Genomic DNA, 21,293 nt, shown 5'->3' with positions numbered 1-21,293 from the left:
TACGTAATGACCAATGAAAATGTTGAAAGTAATGATTTTTTACAACTTTTTTACAACTTATCAAGTTTTAATTGCTAGCAAACTCGTAAAAAAGTTTGATAACCTAACGAGGAGTGTTTTCTATGAGTTCTTAATCCACCTATTCTAATCCGTTGGTCTTACATCCCTGTCTCGTGCGATTTAATAGTGAAATGGCTCCAAAGTTTATTGATATATGACTGAATTTCGCTAAAATATCAGTTATGCGAAGGCTCCCTATTCTTACATCCCTGTCTCATGCGATTGAATAGTGAAATGGCTCCAAAGTTTATTGATATATGACGGAATTTCGCTAAATATCAAGTTGTAAACGAAGGTTCATTAGTCTTACATCCCTGTCTCGTGCGATTTAATAGTGAAATGGCTCCAAAGTTTATTGATATATGACGGAATTTCGCTAAAATATCAGTTATGCGAAGGCTCCCTATTCTTACATCCCTGTCTCATGCGATTGAATAGTGAAATGGCTCCAAAGTTTATTGATATATGACGGAATTTCGCTAAAATATCAGTTATGCGAAGGCTCCCTATTCTTACATCCCTGTCTCATGCGATTGAATAGTGAAATGGCTTCAAAGTTTATACAAGACGAGGAATTTCGCTAAATATTAAGTTGTAAACAAAGGTTCATTAATAGTGAAATGGCTTCAAAGTTTATGATATAAGACGAGGAATTTCGCTAAATATCAAGTTGTAAACAAAGGTTCATTGGTCTTACATCCCTGTCTCGTGCGATTGAATAGTGAAATGGCTTCAAAGTTTATGATATAAGGCGAGGAATTTCGCTAAATATCAAGTTGTAAACGAAGGTTCATTGGTCTTACATCCCTGTCTCATGCGATTTAATAGTGAAATGGCTTCAAAGTTTATGATATAAGACGAGGAATTTCGCTAAATATCAAGTTGTAAACGAAGGTTCATTAGTCTTACATCCCTGTCTCATGTGATTTAATAGTGAAATGGCTCCAAAAAGTTTATTGATTTATGACGGAATTTCGCTAAAATATCAGTTATGCGAAGGCTCACTATTCTTACATCCCTGTCTCATGCGATTGAATCAGAGGAATGTAAAGAGATGGAAAAACAGCTTCTTAAAAACAATGGAAAAACGGCTCGTCGTATACCAGGTCTCTTGCCCTTAAGGGAGTTTATGTCGAGTAAATAAACCTATTACGCTAAATATTAATTTTATAACGAAAGTTTCATTAGTCTTACTTCTCCGCCTCATTCTATGAAATAGTGAAATGCTTACTATAAAAACTCATAGTTTCCTTTAAATAATTCTTTGGACTACAGAAAAATAGTCTTTCAGGAGAAGTCTGGAGTCTTAATCCATTGATTTTAAAGAGAAAAGAGAAAAAGCACAAGTCAAAACTATATCGTCAGCACCGATGAACCTTACTTGCAAATGCATCTGAAGAGGATACCCAGTTATTTGAGACAGGTTAGCACCCCTCGTTTTATTTTTCACATGACCAGTTTTTGGCACAAAATGTTAGGTTTTTTAGCCTATTTTAGACGCTGGTCCCCTCTAACAACCTGGCCAGTGGTCTTATTGAAGAAAATATCATTGAGATCAAATGAATATCAAATAAGCGGGATAAGCAAGAGCAATGTTTTATATTGGGTAAATATTTCTTTTGGAATAAATAATTTCTATAATATAAACTATCTACAAGATCTGAGTTTGGAATCAAAAGACCCCTCTCTGCCATTCAGCTGTGAATGTTGTCACATTAAAACATAAAACATGGGAATTTTTTTAACACGACCAAGACTTTAGACGATCGGCAATCTTTTTCTCGCTCGATACAGGGCTGCGGATCCAATCTAACGCCTGTGATCCACTGACAACGTAAACATCTTTGAACGAACCGATGTGATTTAGGAATTTCATGAAACCTAAAAGAAATTGAAACCATCAAAACTAAGAATTCAAAACGTAAACAAGTATTGGTAATGGTATAGAGTCAATGGGTTGGGAATATCAGCAAAGATAATCAATAACATTCATTCGTTTTATGACGTTATGGATGGGTTGGGAACCGAGTCGAATCGATATAAAATAAACCAGCTGCGCTGGAAGGTCAGCCCTAAAGGATAAGATAGATCAAAGGATAAGCTGGATCAAGAGAGAGTAGCAAAAAGGATATGTGATCACAAGATAACGATAAACTACTCCTGGAGGTGGCTTAGGCAAAATGGGTGCAAAAATCGTCAACATTTTGTCAGGGTCGATTACACATTTTTTTTATAAGCAACCGAGTTGATTAGGGCTCAGGCCTCAATATGGCCCAAAAAATAAGGACCTTGCTTAGCAACCCTGAGGCCTCAAATCCAAATTAGCAACTTTTTTCCTCAGCAATAAAAAAGAACTTTGACACAACTTGAAAATCTTCGAAAAATGCCTCTACTGCCCATTCAAAATTGAAAAATTGTTAAAAAATGCAAAAACGTGCTTGAAAATCTTTAAGCAAACTTTGAGCCTGGATTTCAAAAAACCCTTAGCAACTCCAGGCCTGGCCCGAAAAATGGAGTTGCTTATAAAAAAAATGTGTAACAAGGTTTGAAAAAAATTCATTTTTAACATAAATTTTGAACAATCTTGTTTTAGATAATCATATAATTGTCTATAAATATTAACAATATTACTATTGTACAATATTAATTACTCTCAGGTTCCTAATAGCCGTCCCCCCCCGCTAATTAATTTTTCGAAAATTTTCCACCCAGGACATTCTTATTCCAACCCGCTTATTAATTTTTGGGAAAATGTTTTTGAAAGTTCCCTTTTTTGTCTTAATTCTGCTGTATTAGCCTCCTTTTCAAACATTTTCCACCCAGGACATTTTTATTCCAACCCCCCCGCTTATTAAATTTTGAGATTTTTTCCAACCCCCCTGCTTATTCCAACCCCCCCCCCGGCTATTAGGTACCCGAGAGTACTTCTTTGCAATACATTTGAAATATGTAATACTCTTTAGTTGAAATAAAGTCTTTAATTATTGTCCAATACCAATGTTATTCCAACAGCAATAATTCCAATAACAAGACATTGAATTAGTGTTTCCGGTGTTTTGATTGTCCGGTGGAAAAAAATATCCTTCTCCGACACCAGACATCCGACTTCCTTAAGTCCGGTGTAGAGATTGTCCGATGGTAAAAAAATTCTCATTTTACACTGGACTTTCGCATGTCCCGTGTTCGTTAAGTCCGGTGCGTTGACAGGGTCTTTATTTGGTTATTGATTGATCCCGGCATAGCATATCTACAACAAAACAATGAAGATATTTAAGTCCCATACACAGGTAAATAATAATAACAACATGAACAAAATCACTTCACTCTTTAAAACTTAGATCATTCATGATTAATTGCTTAAGGTATAGTCCTATACCAGTATACTTTTTATCAAATATTTTGTATGTTAAAGTAATGAAACAGAACGCTTGCAAACTAGCGCTAACAAATCCCTTTTATTCTTTCATTGAGACAAAAGACTATCATAGATTTTTAACGTTCTTTGAGAGATGGCTGGACGAATAAAAAGACATTATTCAAATGAAAATGGAAGGACTATAAAATGATTGCTTTCTAAGATATACCTAGAAACACACGTTAAAGTGTCTGCGTTAGCAAATTTTGATGGATCAAAAAGAGACCTTTAGCTTACCTATCACTTTTATGAACTCTTTCAGTGCAGTATTCAGGTGTGAAGAAACGAACCAACAACAAAAACAGGAAGGCGATGGTAATACCAAGCTCAAACGATGCAAAGCCATGGACTTCTTCGATACTATAAACATGTAACACCAGATAGTAAAACAACAATAAACAATCAACGAATTACCAACATTTTCATTTCAACACCAAATTCATTCATATATACATTTTGTCCATTATTCTTTTGTCAATCAACAGAGAGATTTGAGTGTTCATTTTTAGTAAATTTTGCAGGATTTTGATTTATAATAGAGATTTATAATATGCAAAAAAGAAAATATAAACTATGAATATGCTATCTTTTTTGAAAATAACTTTGACAAGGAATCAATAAACTTTGATTCATATAAATCAAAAACTCTCACCTCAACCTCAAGATATGATGAAAGTTGAGACTGCTTGAACTCTTCTTCCAGCCATTCAACCATCACGTTTGTGAAACAACTTAGCCAGCTACTACTGCGAATCTACTCAAACATTTCAGAAAATTGTCCACAGTACGCTTCGAAAGAGGTGGCGCAATATAAGGGAGATAACGGCTGATGCAATAACGCCGACGCGCTATATGAAATCATTATGAAATTACAACGCATCCCGACGCACACATATCATTATAACCCGGTTGTCCAAAAATCGAATCGGGAAAAATCGGAATTGAAGCTGATTATCCAAATCCCACCATGATGATGGCGACTCGGCTGGAAAAAAACAGCGGAACCGATTTGAAGGGTCACCGGGGCTGACCAATTAGTACTGTCAATTGATTACAACTCTAAATTCTATCAATAAAAGAAACATACCTCCAAACTTTCCTTCTTTGCTTCTCTTACTCAATAATCGTTTCAATCATCTTGCATTAGCGCTCTGACTTTTTCTAGTTATTTCAGAATAATCTTTGTGACTATTTGGTGTCTGACTTTTCCTCTTCTAACTTCTGAACAGGACAAGCGTGTTTCTTCAAACAATTTAAAGTTCTCACAAGACACGAGAACGTCCTATGGTAGGCTATGGCTATGTCTTTTTATTCTCTGACGGTAAAAGTTCCATCCCTTCTTTCTCGCTGTTAACTTTGAAATTCATGCCCTCTATTCATCCTTAAAACTATACTTTATAACAGTACATTTACACATGCGTGTACATAGAGATATAGGTAGCGGATAAAGGACCGAAGTATTGTATGGAACGGAATTCGGCAGACAATGAAAATAGGGAAATAAAAGCATCGCAGTTCCCCAGTATAAATTGATAATCTGAGACTTGATTGATAGCCCAGCAATATGAACCTGCATAATTGAATAATCCAATGATACACTCACCCGTAGAATCGTAACCATTTATCAAACACAGACACTGTAAAATGACAATAGAAAAGTCCTAATACCTTGTCTTCTGTAAGGATGGCTTGGGGACATCAACCATGAAGCTGTTCCTGCCAGTGTAAGAGGTGCCTTATTTCCTTGGTACAATCGGAAGAAATTTTTCATCAAGAAATCGTAGAATCCATCTGATGTTTGAACGTAATTCGTGCACGATTGATAGGTCCTGCAAGATTCTTCTCCGTCACTCAATGACGTCAATGGTAACTCCCATAATCCAGGGTACGAGTCTGAAAGAGCGAATTATCTTTTGTTTAAGATATAACTGAAATATAATATAATCAATTTCCAAATGAGAGAGATTTCTTGGTTTGGCTAATTTTTTCTGCTTTTTGTAAAAAGTATCGCCGCTTGATGTTTAGCCCATACAATGACCGTGGTGTAAAGTTCTCATAGCTCTTACAACTATTCAACTTGTATTGAGTATGAATGGGCTTACTTACATTTCGGACAGGGAGGGGACAAACAATCAAACGAATGTATCCCAGAATCCATCGTGAACGGCCACCATTGTTTCTCCTTCGATCTGATTGGTAGAGACGAATCATACTCGAACCCATACTCTTGTAGAGCCGCGAAAGTTGTGTCACCAGCTGATTGGTGGAAAGGTGCTCGATAACCGGTCACGTGATTGATTCCATTCAATGTGAGTTTGAGCTTTAAACCAATCACATCTTTGACGAGATCAAGATAGCTGATGTTTTTCCAGTATCCGTGTGTTTGGTCAGGTGCTAACGATCGGACAGCGATTTCATGACCTTTATATAAAAGAAAAAAACTACTTTAAAAAAAAGAAAGAAATTTCACCACATTACACAGAAGTCCTTTTTCATGAAATTCTCCGATGTTCTGCCTTTCTGAAGCAGAACTCATTAGGAATAAGGACTAAAATACTGATAAAGCTGAAATTGCGACCACTAAAATATTTCAATCCTGAATCAAGTCATATTGAGATTGTCGGACAATCATGACAAATTTTACTTTTCCACATCTGTATAAGCCATAGCCTATACTAGACCTATACGTCACCCGCGTTTTTTCTACGCAATTAACGTCCATTCCACTTTGCGACATTTTCGAATGTTTTAAGCCCAGGTTTTCGGGCTCCAAACATTCGGTTTTTTGACGTCACTTTAAACTTTTGAAGCCTTTGCAGGAGGAAAAAATCGAATTTGCGTCAAAACACTTGAAAAGCTTCTATTTTTCAAAAATCGTCAAAGTGGAACTCATTAAAAACGAGATGAAAAATCCCGGTTTTTAGTGAGGTGCTCGCTATATATAAGCCAAGGTTTTTTTTTGAGAATTCAAAGATGACAATGTACCAACCTTTCCGATGAAGCTTCTGAGTCAATTTATAATCATTTCCATGATCCGATACGAAGAAGGACACTTTTACTGGACATCGATTTGGATTCAACCGAGCATCAAAAGTTTCAGTGAAAAATTCATGATTTGCTTGATTGACAGGCCCATCGAATGAGATGAGAACCATTTGTGGGACCTGTGAAGTTGGCAATTCACCAGGAACCTGTGGGCTTTGACAACGACAATTTGGTAAGGTACATTTTGTATGATCACACTTCAATTCAGCAAGCACTGTGAAATAGGAGAAGGTTGAACTTTTTTACTACCGGTAGAAGAATAGTGTTCAGCTATTACTCAATACCATTTAAAAAACGGTTAAAGTTTTACACGCTCAGTTTTATGGTACCAACCTCTGGTGTTAGAAGGTATAGTGTGTTTGGTCACTTTTGGTTAGTATTGGTAGCTGTCGTTGTTGGTTCTAAAAGAGAGGTCAAATTTGGTTTAACTAATATGATAAAAGTATGATTTTCCATTTCTTTTGAAACTATTTGCAAAAGAAAACTAAATAAGTTCAATTCTCCATCAAGCGATAGTTCTTATAAAGTAGCAGCGTTTTCCTCAGCAAAATACATTTAAGATACCCTTACCTGTTTTGCATTTGGTGTAGCGTCTCCAATTACAAATGTTTCGTCTGCTGTCCCATGCTAGTGGCTCTGGGCACTTGAGGATAACCGGCACGAGGGCGCCGCATATGATATATTTATTGCACTCAACTTGGTGTTCATTGAAGATGGGCTTGTCTTTGCAGAAATCTGAAAGTTAAGAAAGAGGAATTGTACACGTTTTTTTTATAAGGAACCTTAACTTTGCTCTGAGCCTGGAGTTCCTTATTTTTACAGAGAATTTCAGTCTCAAAGTTCCTTATCGAGTTCCTTACTACATAGCAAATTTTGAACTTTTTGCCCCTTGAAAGATCAAAATTTGGTCAAATTAGTCCCAATAAGGTACATTATTTTCAAATCCACTTATTCTCAGCCTGAGCAGTTCCTTAACAATTCCTTATTTTTTGAACCATTTTCAGCCTTGCGTTCCTTATAAACGTGTTCCTTATAAAAAAAAACGTGTATTTACTTATTTTGCTATTGAACTTATTATGATAGTGCAGTATGAATGAATCTTTTGAGGGTAGCAGAGTGAGTGAAGCAATTTTGAATAACTCTCAGTTTGACCCGCGAAATCGAGGACGGAAAAAGTGTTGATTTACGGTCGTCCTCAGTCAATCAGGTTCTAGAAAAATCAGAAGCTGACCCTCTCCGTCGCTGAAAAACACACATACATAAACTAGCTTATATGAAACGAGGAACAAAGGAAAAAATCAATAAGGCGAAACCATTTACCATTCCAAAGAGCCGCTTACCTTCAGGCAGTTCAAACTCATTCATAGATACACAATGAAAATTCACAAACACCCAAAAAACACTAAGTAGAAGTTGAGCGCGCATATTTCTTAGAAGTTTGCGCCTTGTGCCCCTCTCTGTGAGACACTGTTTGACAGATTGTCAATATTTTCTTTCCCCAATGCAACTTATACAAGTAATTATAATTTTTCTGATTACACTGAATTTGTAATTTCGTGTCCAGCTATTAGTTGTTACATTATCTATTATTAAAATGTTTTTCTTAAGAACAACTTGATTTTCTTACGAACAACTTGATTTTCTTACGAACAACTTGATTTTCTTAAGAATAACTTGAAAGAATAATACTTTCAAAGTTGAAGGAGATGGAAGAATTTTATTATAAGATAGACAACTACCAACGGCTCGTATATATGATCAGTTCTGTTCTTACAAATTAGCAGAAGAAACCGTAATTCAGATATTTCTACATGAAAAAAACATTGTTCTTCTGAAAGAATCATAAATATTTAGTGAAATCGACAGAAGCTATTTTGAAACATAGAACAATGAAGCACGTCATTCAAATCCATGATGTCATTAACTGATTAGCGTCAAAATTACAAAAGTTACAAATGACCTCCGTGAGAATATGGTTAATTGGTGACACGCTAACTTGCGGTATTCGTTCGTTTTCAATGCCACTCCTTTCGGAAAACCTAAAATAATTCCAAAGGTGAGTGCCGAAACTAAATGGAAGTCCCAAAACTGAACTTGGAAAAGAGCTAACATGGTCACCCAACATTACAAAAGGGAAAGTGAGCACGTAATTTTTATAAAAAGTTCCGAGGTTTTCAAGTTACTCCCAAGAAAAAGTCAGCAGCTTTTGAAAATATTTGGTTCAAAATTAAATCATTCCGATGGAGAGATTTGAAGTATGTTATCTCTTCACTTTCTTTTGGATTAAGTCCCACTTACCAAACCTGCTGCAACTGCATCTCCCCAATAACCAATGAACGAAGAATGCCTTGCCGAAAATATGATACCGTATTACAAACGTACCCTTCTTTTGAAAGCCCTTCCCTCGAATAAACGCCCCCCTATAAGGAAAAATGTTTAATGAACGCCCGAAGTAATACAGTATACAAAGCCACATCTAAGATTAACTTTTGATAAAAGAAGAATTTAACAACATGAACATGAATTGGAAAGAATGGTGAAAATGATGGCATTGTTAACATACGATTACAAAGAAGAAAGTTCTTACTAACACTTAGGATGGAAATGTTATAGTGGCAATTATCTGGCACCTAGATGAAGAAATTTTCATCCGACACGCTAAAGCTCTGAAGGTCGGGAAAATTTTAAACATCTGGAAAGTTTAGATTACGGAATTTTGCAGCGGGAGGCCTGGTAAACCCCAGCCCTCGTTTTCGGGGATTGGCGGGTCCAAACAAAATTTTCAGGTTTACGCGCAAGGGTAGTTGAACCCGACTGGGGATGCGGCACATCAAAGGCCGACTATCATTCCTCTCCGATGGGAAATTGGCCCACTCCTTTAGAGCTTTAACGTGGGGCGGCCGCCAATCCGCCATTGGAATATCAAATGATAGTGATTACGGAGCTATGCACTCACTGGTCGGCAGTTTTCGAATGACCACAACAATCTGCTTCAAAAATGCAGAAGGGAGGTAAATTACACCCATACAACTTTCTACAAAGTACCACCAATCAGAACAAATTATCAATAAAAGTAAAGTAAAGATTTATGATAACTGATGATTAGATTACACGTTTTTTTTTTTATTAGAACCTAGTTTATAAGAACATATAGGCTGAAATTCGTCGAAAAATTAAGAACATCTTAAGAACATGCCCAGCCTCAGTTTGGAAAAAAATGACAAGAAACTACAATTTTTTCCTCTTTTTAAGCAGTTTTAACCGAATTTAGGGGTGGATCTTCAAAAGTCGAGAGTCAAATATTGTTCAAATTTTGCCAAATTTAGGTGCCCTTTATTTTGTATCATATTGTCGATTTAGAGTAGTCTGAAAAAATAAGAACGCATTTAAGAACATTTTAGGCTGAAAATTGCTAAAAAAATAAGCACATCCAGGCTCAGCCAAATTTTAGTTGTTCTAATAAAAAAAAAAACGTGTACTGTAAGTGACATCTTTATTTTTGACATCTTCATCAATAAACGAAAAAGTTAGCTTTCTTCAAACGAAATAAATTGACCATGAACTTAAAAAGCTTCTTCGTATCATTTTTGATTATTTTCCGATTACGAGATCTTTATTTTTGACATATTCATCAGAAAACGAAAATAGCGACCTTCCTTCACACGAGTTTCTGTCAAATCAGTACATATTCTTTTATAAGAACAAACTATATATAAGAACATAAGGCTTCGGTGGCCAAAATATTAAGAACAAATTGAGAACATTTTAAGGCTTTGCAGACTCTAAATCACCCGATTTCTTAGGAAAATGGACAAAAATCTCTAAAATCGTGAAAATAAGAACATGTTAAGAACATTTTTAAGCTTGAAACTCAAAAAGTTTAGGAGCATCGGAAAGCTTCAAAAATTTTGAATGTTTGTATAAAACTGTGTACTTTTTGATTCTTAATTAAAGAATTCGGAGGACGTACTAAAAATTAAAGAGCCAAAGTTGACTTTTCCAATCAAATCACAAAGAAAGTTATGAAAAACGTGTGTTTCTTTGTGATTTGATTGGAAAAGTCAACTTTGGCTCTTTAATTTTTAAAGGTCATGAAAGTTTATATATTTCGCTGGGAGAAATTTTAATAAAATAGTAACTTTTGTCCATTTCTTGTTGCGAAAGTGATCAAAAAGCGCAAACTGAACAAAAAAGCTGTTTCTGGCTGAAAAACACTGTTTTTAAGGGTTAATATCTCGGGTTAGGAACAGAAATCACCTATACTTGCAATATATCTCTAATCCTAATTTTTTGAGAGCTTTCCAAAAAAATAAAACAGGTCTCCGTTATCTCAAGCTAAAATTTTCATTAATTTTTGACCCTATAATTTTTACCTGAGACCGTCATATTTGTCCGACAATCACACCTAAGTGTCCGAAAAAAAATGGAACCTAAGTAATTTTGATTCCCCTACCCCTTAGCTTTCCAAACGTGTATAACAAGTGCTTTGACCAAAACAATTGAGCGATTTTACAAAATGCCCTCTACTATATCTAACAAACTTAAATATTAAATACAATACAATAACCCGAAAAAGACATATATCATCAATGTTAAATACTCTAAGGGGGCCTTTAAGGAGGTGCAGTTATTTTCTTTTTCCTGACACTGTTTACTGACTGTCTGTCATAGTGATAGGAGGGTCGTACCACGTAGTTCTCGTTATCATTGTTCTCTACTACAATGGGTTTTTCAATCATGTGTCTAGCCGTGCTTTGTTTTGAATTTTCGCTACTCAAAGTATTGACAATATATGCTGAGGCTATGGGCTGGATGACTTCTGTTCCAGTACTCCTGCCAAGTGAATTATTCTTTGTAGGAATTCGCATTTTAGAGGTGTCGAGTCTTCCCTTCTCCTTGGCATTTCTGATAAACTTCTTGACGTAATAAGTGGAGGGGGCCATTTCATCCACAACGATTCCTTTCGCGAGGTCTCTATCCACTTTAGTAACATGAGAATCTGAAACTCTCGATAAGGCAAGCTCATTTTCAGAGCTCGTGGATACCTTTTTTCTTTGTAACGTATCATCGTTGGTTTTATTCAAATGGAGTATAGACGGAATTTTTTGGTCGCTCGATGAGCTATTAGCATAATCTGGCCTGTCAATTGATTTTGGTCGCACTAATCTTAGACTTCCAGGAACTTTCTTCCCTTTTGTGTTAGTGACAAATTTTCGAACATAGTAAGCGGAAGCGAGGCTGGTAATCTCATTTTCATTGTTACTTTTTTTCATTTCTTCACCCTTCTTTCCTATTTCATCCGAGCTTGTAGATCCTAAGCCACAATGAGTGTCCTGTTCATTGTCCTGATGTATAGGAACATTTTTCAAAGCTTTCTTTCTTGCATTTTTGATGAATTTGTTGACATAATACACAGAAGAGGCTGAGTCTTTCATCGACGCAGTTTTGGAAGTTGGCGATGGTTCTTCGCGGGTTATATCTCGTTTTGTTTGCACTCGTCTCAAACTGGAGGGCACTTTCTCCCCTTTTGCATTGGTGATGAACTTTCTGACGAAATAAATGGAAGGGAGACTTAAAGACTGTTTATCACTTGGTGCTGGGTCTTCTCTGTTGTTTTCGATTCCTTTTGTTGTCTTGGAAGCTTCACCATCAGTAGCAACACATTCAGAGATCGATACAACATTTGACTCGTGCTGTTTGGTTGCTTCAATTTTCTTCTTGGTGTTTTTAATGAATTTCCTCGCGTAGTATATTGTTGATGGTCCAACTTTTACAGGTGCAACTTTTACAGGCGCAACAGGACTGCCTTCTTGCTTGGACTGTACGCGTTTTAAACTCGCAGGAACTTTCTTTCCCCTTGCATTATTGATGAATTTCTTCACGTAATAAGTGGAAATAGCTGTCGGATCTAAAGCATCTGCACCACTATCCAGTCTCTTGATTGTACTTCTATTGAGTTTGCCTCGCAGCCGAAGGTGAATCTTTATTTTCCGAAGAGGGGTCAGATTTAGACGAAGAAGATTGTTCATTCCGTTTCTTAGCAGCTTCTATGGAATCTTTCCTTGCACTATCAATGAATTTCATGACGTAATAATCAGGATTATGAAGGGCTGCCATGTTGGAAGCCAGCCTCATAGTGGTGGACGGTTCTCGTGCTGACCGTTTTTTACTCAATTTTTGGTTTGCTTTATATTGATGTTTAGCCGCAGCATATCGAGTTGCTAGAACGTTGAGTGCCGCCATCTTCTAATCACCAAGAATACCTCTCTACTGATGTTTTAAGATACGCTGAATTTTATACTGGCTAAAATCATAAGATCTTTGTCATCTAGCCGAACTCTACAGGAATGTTCCAGAATTTGATTAAGATTTTTATCAACAAATATTTGTAAAAAAATAATAAAATTTTATCAGTCTGATTCTTTTAGTAAGATCAGAAGTTGGGCAATGAACAAAATAATTCGATTTGACAGCTTTAGTCACTGCGTAGAAGAAAGCCGTAAAGTCTAGTATAGACTTAGCGAACACCTCGCCAATAACTGGGATCATTCATCTCGTTTCTTAGTAAGCTCCACTTTGACGATTTTTGAAAAATAGAAGCCTTACAAATGCTTTGACGCAAATTCGATTTTTTCGCTACTGCAGGAGTTTCGAAAGTTAAAAGTGACGTCAAAAAATCGAATGTTTGGAGCCCGAAAACCTGGGCTAAAAATATTCAAAAAAGTTGCAAAGTAGAATAGACGTTAATTGCGTAGAAAAAACGCGGGTGACTATACATTATACACAGAAATCCTTTGGCTAAAAGTGAGCAAAAAAAATTGGTCTACTCAACCAAACTGTTCGTCTTTCCGAAATAAACGAATTCATTTATTTAATGAATGGAATGTTCCTAAAGTACTTCCAAAAAAACACTCTACATAATCAAAATTAAGCTTCTAGTAAGTCCTAATATCATAGGAATAGCTCTATAACCCTATATTTAGTTCAAACTCTCACAGCAATCTAAAAACAACTTAATTAAAACCAAAATACAAAGAAGGTAGTAATAATAGTTCACATAATGTCATAACAAATACTTCTCCCAAGATTAAGAGAAGTACCCCGTGGATAAGGTATCAAATCAAATGAAAGCTCTAACTTGAAAGACAAAACAACGGATCTCGAACAGAGAAATGGAGTCGAAGTGTACAAAAGTGATCAAAAGTATTCGAATATAACCGAGTCACAGTAACCCGAAATTGAATCGATCGAAACGTAACCCAAATCCGATCTAATTTAATTTCAGAAAAATTCGGTTGATAGATCTACTACTAGACCAGTCGTTAACTTGGCATATCTACGTTTTTTAACGACATTTTATCATGCGAAGATGCTTCACAATAGAAAAAGAACTCATTACATTTGATTCACTATCACCGAGTTTATGTAACTGCGCCTTTGAGAACGACGGAGGAACTGAAACGATCTGGAACAGCTCGTAGTTTTGACCCACAAAATCGAGAAAAAGTAAAAGTGCTGATCTACCGTCCTCCTCAGTCAGTCAAGATCTAGGAAAATCTAAACCTAATCGGCCCTGCCGACAAACATACAAACTCACTATATATGAATGACACGGTGTTTTAAACTTAATACGAAGTAAATCTTATTTGAAGTTCAGTCTTCAATCGCTGTTTTTCCACAGAGAAGTTATTTTAAAACCAGAAGCTTAGATGTTGTTTGGTTCTGGTCAACTTAATGTCACAGACCTCATCTCAATCAGTTGAGATCGTACAATCGAAACGTAGAAATCTTTATAAGATGTTTGATTGATAATAAGTTACGCATAGTATGGTAAAGCAAATGCTAATTAATCAATTCACATTAATTAACTTGTTAATGACTTTGTATTGAATGGTTTAATCCCCCTATAAGATTGGACTGATAAAACACCATTGATAAGGAACCTATGGGTCTCATAGGAGCATCATTAAAAGCAAAAGGATGCAAGATTATTTTTGTGAAAATGGTGATACCACAGTGAGCGTCAACGAGAAAGAATCAGTCTTCATAACATAAAGTGATGCTTTAGATGGAAACGGACGGTTATAACAAATTGAATTAGATTTGAGAGAATTTAGATTTGATTTCGTTGGTTTATCGGCATCATGAGAGTAGAAAAAGTAGCATTTGTGGTTTTGCTATTTTGTTGTTTCAACTATGTATATCCGAATAGCGTGTCGAAACAACAGAAAAAGAATACCCTTGATGAAGGTAAGAAGAATACACTTTCGGTAATAAATCCTGACCATCAAAGTTTCTAGAAAAGGTTCCCTATTTTTTTAGCCTAAAACAGATCATTATAATGATGCCAAGATTTGATTTTCATTTGCTCTTGTTCCCAGGAATCCACAAAGAAATTCAAGTCTCTCAAAAGGTCTTTTCTTACACTTTTCAAAAACTGCCCACTGGAGAGGTAATGAAATGTTTGATTAGTGACGATTACGATGGCTGTTTTAATTATCCGGAAAGGCCTTATACTAACATAAGATGTATACCTTGAATACTGTACCTAGTTAGCCAAAAGGTATATATTATAAACTAACAATGCATAATTCTTATACCTTATATACAGAAACCTTCAAAAGTAAGCGCGCCATACAACAAGGTCCACAAGACTCACTGAAATGTAAGCATATTTTCCAATTCGTCAACTTCCAACAAAGTGCTAACGATTACTAATGAGTAAACTCAAGTATGTCAAGGGAAACCATGACCATTAACGGCCCTAAAAAGCCTTAAGAGACATATAATGAGGAGTGACAAAAAGGGGAAAGTGTTAGAAACAACACTCATAACATCCATACAACGTTAGTTGAAGATGTGTGCTGTCTGTGATTGGTTGATTTTGATACCAAGGAAACAGAAATCCTCAATCCCATTCCCCTGCAAAAAAAAGTGGTAAGCAGTAAGAATTAAAAAGATGCTTTCTCCACTAGATACTGTCAACAGTCTATTGAGAGGAATGGAATTGAGTCAGCTGAAAAGATCAGTGGATTCACAGCTCTCAAGTATCGATATTTCGATGTTTACAAAGCCTGCCGAGAGGGATGACGATGACGTCGACAAGAAGATCCCGGAATGGTTAGCATCAGTGAATGCAAGGATCCCAAACGGTGCTCAAGTGAAAAAGGATAGCATTACTACAAGGACTCTTGATTCTGATAAGGCTCTCGAGAATCTCTTACAAGCCGAAGCCGAAAAGGAAATCGCTAAAAAGAAGGCGCAATTCAAGAAGAGTGTAGAAGCAAATGAGCAAATTGACGTTGAGTCAAAACGATTTCTCGAAAAACTTTTTTCAGAAGCAGAAGCACAAGAAAAGAAGTCCAACATTCCAAAAGAGGTGTCGAAAACCATTCCAAAAGAGGTGTCGAAAACCATTCTAAAAGAGGTGTCGAAAACCATTCCAAAAGAGGTGTCGAAAAACATCCCGAAATTGAAGATCGCTAAGAAGGGTGCTGAGGAGAGTAAGCATATTGACGCCGAATCCAAAGCACTTTTGGAGAAGCTTTTTGCTGAATCAAAGAGAGATGTGGCAAAGACAGAAAAATTATCGGAGAAAGAAATACCGAAATCCAAAGAGGCAAAAAAGACTGTAGAAGCAATCTCTCAACTCGATATCAAATCTAAAAATTTTCTTGAAAAGCTTTTAGCTGAGAATCAGAATAAGAAAGAGATACCAAAAAAGGAGGTTCATCAAATACCCACAAAGAAACATCTACCTGAGTTTCTGAAGGAAGCAATAGCTGAAAACAAAGAGGTCAATCGAAGACTAGCAAAGGAAATGGCAACGAACAAAGTTTATGCGACGTTTGGTGCTACTGAAAAGAAAACAGGTTTTTATCTTCCTATATTCATCCTCCAAAGCTCCTTGAGTGACTGAAAACTTTATTGTTAAACCTAAAATTGCACATAAAAAATCTGATTCGTCAAAGCATTTTGAAAATACATTTAACTTGCCAACAAAATCTTTGGGTTTGATCCTTAGATTACAAAAAACTCCCGCTTTTCAATTTTTTTGAAAGTTTCTTAGTTTGTCAAGTTCATCCTCATTTAAGACTCTTCAAGCTAAAAGTCTTTCTACACACTGTTTTAGTGGAACGATTTATGGATGCTTTGAAGAAAATTTCAGAAGAAGAAACAAAATTGAAAGTGAAGAAGGAGTTGAAGCAAATTAAATCAAAGAAGTCCACGAAAAATACTCTTTGTAAGTTTTCTGATTAATGTCCAGCCCTCATACCAACCACCGTTGCTACTAAACTTACCAAAATCTTTAAACCTAATTATTCTCAAATATCTTTATTTCATAATACCACCAAATGAAATTGGTATTTTTTTCAAATCCATCTTAATGCGTCCCTTACTGTATAGATGTAATCGACGAAAATGAGAAATGCGTAGACCAAGAGAACGACTGCGGAGAATATCAGGAGTATTGTCATGTCTACAAAACAACTATGAAACAACATTGCAGAAAGACTTGTGGATTTTGCACCACTGGTAAGAAAGTTACGTTTGGAACCAGCGCATGACACAACTGTTTGCCTGTCGATGTTCTTGAGACTTAAGAAACCCTCCAAAATGAGAAATTAGTTACCTTCTAAAGTAACCATCCGTAATTGATTCTTGGATGGACATCAATCAAGAAATGCTCGTGTCCAATAACCACTTACTATCACCTGATAGATAATGTAGAAAAAGTTTAAACAAATAACGCAACACTTAGTTATGTTTCATTCAAAATTCGTCCCAATTTAGAGGTATTAAAAAGAAATTAATTAATTTATCAACGAGTGCGTTTTTATAGGTTGCGGTGCGGATAAGGAAGATTCACTATGCAAGGTGATCAAACAGCTCGGATATTGTGGTCGACCGACAGCTCAAATGAAATGCCCAGAGACTTGCCAGTGTGGTAAGATTATTTCTATTTTTATGAGTAAGACTTTTCAAATTTCTATGGTTCTTCTTCGTTCACCCCATAGTTGCGCTTAAATGCAAGTTAAGGATTAAAAACGAGTACTCTTTTTTATAAGCAACTCCAATTTTCGGGTCAGGGCTGGGGTTGCTAAGCATTCTAGCTCATTTTCTGAAAATTTTACTTTGACTACCCCTGATATTATTTATACACATTTATGCTTATTGGGTCAAGGGATATCGTTTGCCATGCTTGATTAACTAAAAAGCTTTTACTTTACCTACGGGATAGCGAAAAAAAATCGCAAATTCCAGGGCTCGAGCCTTAGCAACCTGGTTTCTTAAAAAAGGCGTAGGGAGTCCCAAAAAAAATTTATTAACGTTTTGTAAATCATTAACAGTAAATATTTTGAAATAGAAATGATTAAGCGTGTGAAATTATTCAATTATCTCCATACATAATCCGATTTTAAAACGGGCGAACAAATCCTTACCCGAAATAAAAAGGAATTACATGTTTTTTTCTCTAATCATCGCTGAGATATTCTTTTATTTACTTAAAATGATGAAGTTACTCCTTTCTAATGAGCTTTAAAGAGTAAATTGTTTCTATGGTAATGCATTGCACATACCACAAGGGCAACTTTCAAAACAAGTATTAAAAAGAGGGTCTGGTAGATTCGTGTAAACATCCCCTGCAGTGTCTGTGGATTGATATACACCTAATTCAGTCATATGAGAGCTGCTCAATTAAGACTCGTGAGAAACCAAAGGAAGCTTATTATTCCCTGTAAGGTGGATTTTTTAGTTTCACATCGAGATATTAATTAACTTTGGCATTAAAATATTCAACTTCAATGAAAATTAATTCACAGCGAATTTCATTCCTTCCTAAAACCTAAAATATTATGCATACTTATTTTTAGAGCAATGTAAGAACAGTATTTATGGATGTTGTTGGGACAAAAAGACAATTAAAGATGACTACATTGGTAGCAATTGCCCTGGTAAGGTTCCCACTGTGTCTAGACTACTGGAATTCGTTCAATGACTCAGTTGGTTGCTGTAAAACAGATAGCTATTTTAAATCAAATATCATATTCAGCTAATACAACATATTTTAGATCCAAAAGTGAGACTGTAAACTTTAAATTGAGATTAGGATTTATTGACATGCATGTTACCGATGAAAAGAAAACGAACCACTTAATTTGGGTACATTAAGAGTAAAGAACACCAAACATTTAACTCTCTCGTTCTTAAATGATAGATTGAATAAGCGAAGGAGTGTTTAACCAACTTGCTTTTCTTTTTTGCAGTATGCGAGAACAAGTATGAGCATTCAACATGCATGATGTTCATCGAAGATTGCCATTCGAACAACATGGTGACAAAGAAATGGATGTATACAAATTGCATGGAAACTTGCGGACTGTGTAGAGGCAATAACATACAACCTGTCCATCCAAACGCAGTTGGTAGGTACAGTTAGTAAAATAGTCGAACATACACAGCGCACTAGACTCAACTTCAGTAGCTTCGAATTATTCGCAGGCCCGATTGTAGTAAAACAAACCAATAGATAAGTGTCCAGGCCCCAAACTTCAACATTTTTGAAAATGAAGAAAAACACCCCCAGATATTCACCAAAAGAATAAGTGTGCAAAATTTCAGTCAAATACAACGTTTTTTGAAGTCTACAGGCTACCCCAAAGTTTCAACCTCTTTTTGGCGAAAAACTCATCTCCAGGTCCCAAAAATCGAAATTTTTGGAAATGAAAAAAAGAAACACCCGCAGAGACTCACCGAAGAAACAAGTGTGTCAAACTTCAGCCAAATCACATATTGTCAGATTCTAGCTCAACTTTATGAAAAAGTCATGGGGGTTCATATCCATCCGTAGACCTCTAATTACAAGACTCTGAAATAAAATTATGTACATCACAAATTGACACCTTCAAGAAACTGGGGATGGAAACGTACGGATCAGAAATGTTCCTTAGAAAAGGAAAACCTTTGTCAATGAATGGTAGTATTTAAAAGGGACTCTTATAAATCGCCTTTCCAATCAATACATACAAGCAGATCAATTAACAACAATTTTTATCTCAAAACACAGGTTCATCACACATCAAGACATGCTCAGACGATGAAGAGCAATCTGAATTCTGCCCAATATGGAGAAATGCTGGATGGTGCGAAGAAAAGATGGAACTGATGCAAAGCTATTGTGAAAAAACTTGCTATAATTGTCTATCACAGTACAATAATAACACAAGATGATGCATCCACAGCTTGAGGATCATAAGAATCAATATCGAAGAATTGAAATAATATAATATAATCTGATTCTTGTAAAATTCATACATTGCAAATTTTCCTTTTATTATTAATATATCCGAGACAGATTTTGTAAATAAATTTTGTATTCTTCATCTTCCTTGAAAAACTCATTTCTTAGATTCAAATATCTTTACTTATTACTAAAACCAGCGAAATGTCAAGTATAACATATAATAACTCACCGATGGGTTTGGTGCAGTAATCAATATCATCGCATTAAGCCATTGGAGCCATTTTAGATCATCGTTTTGGTACATAATCATGAAAAGAAGAATAAAAGAATAAATTAGTAGTAAATGCCCTCCCCGATCACATTTAATAGACGATAGAGTAATTCCCTGAAATTGGGAACAAAAATGAACTTTTTCTTGGGGCCTGATCATTTCCACGATTAAAGCGAAATAATAACATATATTGTCTGATTTCAATGTACATAAGTACAGATTCACAGAAATTCTACTATCTATTCATGGATATCAAGAATATAGAATGTGACAAAATCGGTGGGATGCGTTTATTACGGTTAGTGTAAAACGCAGGTCACAGGTCACAGGTCGCAGGTCACAGGTCACAGGTCAGTGATGACAGGTTAACTCTAATCAATGTCATTGCAGAGGAAAATGTTTGGAAAACACAAAGAATTATCAAAAACATAATTCATAATTGCAATTTCATCCATATAAAACCATTTCAAACATCAAAATTTAACCATGTGCTTTTATCGATCTTTCGCGGTTTGCGCCGTGTATAACGCAGACCAGAAAATATTTGAAACCATATTATACGTATAACAGGTATATTACATATTGTAATGTTTGTAATGTTATATGATGGTTACATATAATAAAACAAATCGCTCTAAAACTACCTTCTCAGAGAACTCACGAGCTTCTGATTGGTGTAATTTTATATCCAGCCATATTGTTATCATCACATTCGGTATGCTAAATATTTTTGGTGTTTTTCTCTTGTAAGACGTGATATTTTGTGATTCTGTCAATATTTTTGTCAAAAATTGTCATTAAGTCATTAAAATAACAATTGAATGATTAATTAGTTTCATCCTTCTAAAACCACTCTCTTAGGGACCTCACAAGCTTCTGATTGGTGCCGTTTTATATCCATTCACACTATCTACATCACATTCTGTATTATAAATATTTTTCGTTTTTTTGTCTGTTCTTGCATCATATTTTATGATTCTGTTAATATTTTTGTCTAAAATTGTCATTAAGACATTAAAATAATAACTGAATAATTAATTAGTTCCATCCTTCTAAAACGACTCTCTTAGGGTCCTTGCAAGCTTCTGTTTGGTGCCATTTTATATCCTTTCACACCATCCACATCACATTTTGTATAATAAATGTTTTTCGTGCTTTTGTCTTACTAGGCATCATATTTTATGATTTTGTCATTATTTTTGTAAGTAAGTGTCACTATGTCAAAATAGGTTGTTATTCTATTCAATTGTCATTTC

The 21,293-nt window shown here is 35.5% G+C and overlaps 2 protein-coding genes and 1 long non-coding RNA gene across 5 annotated transcripts; 1 reads left to right on the top strand and 2 right to left on the bottom strand.

Moving 5' to 3' along the window:
- Nucleotides 1-1,640: 1,640 nt before the first annotated feature.
- On the bottom strand, nucleotides 1,641-20,186 carry LOC136800643 (chitin deacetylase 8-like). Of its 3 annotated transcripts, XM_067057291.1 has the most exons (8): nucleotides 19,996-20,186; nucleotides 17,154-17,235; nucleotides 7,091-7,255; nucleotides 6,854-6,921; nucleotides 6,465-6,734; nucleotides 5,582-5,896; nucleotides 5,144-5,368; nucleotides 1,641-1,941 (listed from the first exon to the last, which is right to left on the bottom strand). In XM_067057291.1, exons 5-8 carry the CDS (start codon nucleotides 6,628-6,630, stop codon nucleotides 1,802-1,804), a joined length of 846 nt encoding a protein of 281 aa, XP_066913392.1. In that variant the 5' UTR covers nucleotides 6,631-6,734; nucleotides 6,854-6,921; nucleotides 7,091-7,255; nucleotides 17,154-17,235; nucleotides 19,996-20,186; the 3' UTR covers nucleotides 1,641-1,801. The 3 variants fall into 3 exon arrangements, with proteins under 3 accessions (XP_066913392.1, XP_066913391.1, XP_066913393.1); XM_067057290.1 differs by lacking the exon at nucleotides 17,154-17,235; XM_067057292.1 differs by lacking the exons at nucleotides 17,154-17,235; nucleotides 19,996-20,186 and adding an exon at nucleotides 7,861-8,011.
- Nucleotides 2,532-5,124, bottom strand: LOC136800644 (uncharacterized). The gene is made up of 3 exons (XR_010845741.1): nucleotides 4,128-5,124; nucleotides 3,713-3,835; nucleotides 2,532-3,307 (listed from the first exon to the last, which is right to left on the bottom strand). It is a non-coding gene; the product is annotated as an uncharacterized lncRNA (long non-coding RNA).
- On the top strand, nucleotides 14,465-19,932 carry LOC136800642 (uncharacterized protein PF3D7_1120000-like). The gene is made up of 9 exons (XM_067057289.1): nucleotides 14,465-14,770; nucleotides 15,132-15,185; nucleotides 15,496-16,392; nucleotides 16,653-16,763; nucleotides 16,928-17,056; nucleotides 17,364-17,468; nucleotides 18,397-18,477; nucleotides 18,790-18,948; nucleotides 19,590-19,932. Exons 1-9 carry the CDS (start codon nucleotides 14,665-14,667, stop codon nucleotides 19,751-19,753), a joined length of 1,806 nt encoding a protein of 601 aa, XP_066913390.1. The 5' UTR covers nucleotides 14,465-14,664; the 3' UTR covers nucleotides 19,754-19,932.
- Nucleotides 20,187-21,293: the final 1,107 nt, after the last annotated feature.

This window comes from Clytia hemisphaerica, unplaced genomic scaffold (genome assembly GCF_902728285.1).
Source record: "Clytia hemisphaerica strain Z4C2 unplaced genomic scaffold, Clytia hemisphaerica genome assembly, whole genome shotgun sequence".
Classification (NCBI taxonomy): Eukaryota; Metazoa; Cnidaria; class Hydrozoa; order Leptothecata; family Clytiidae; genus Clytia; species Clytia hemisphaerica.
Note: the sequence above shows the minus strand (reverse complement) of the source record. Positions and strands in the feature narration are given on the sequence as shown.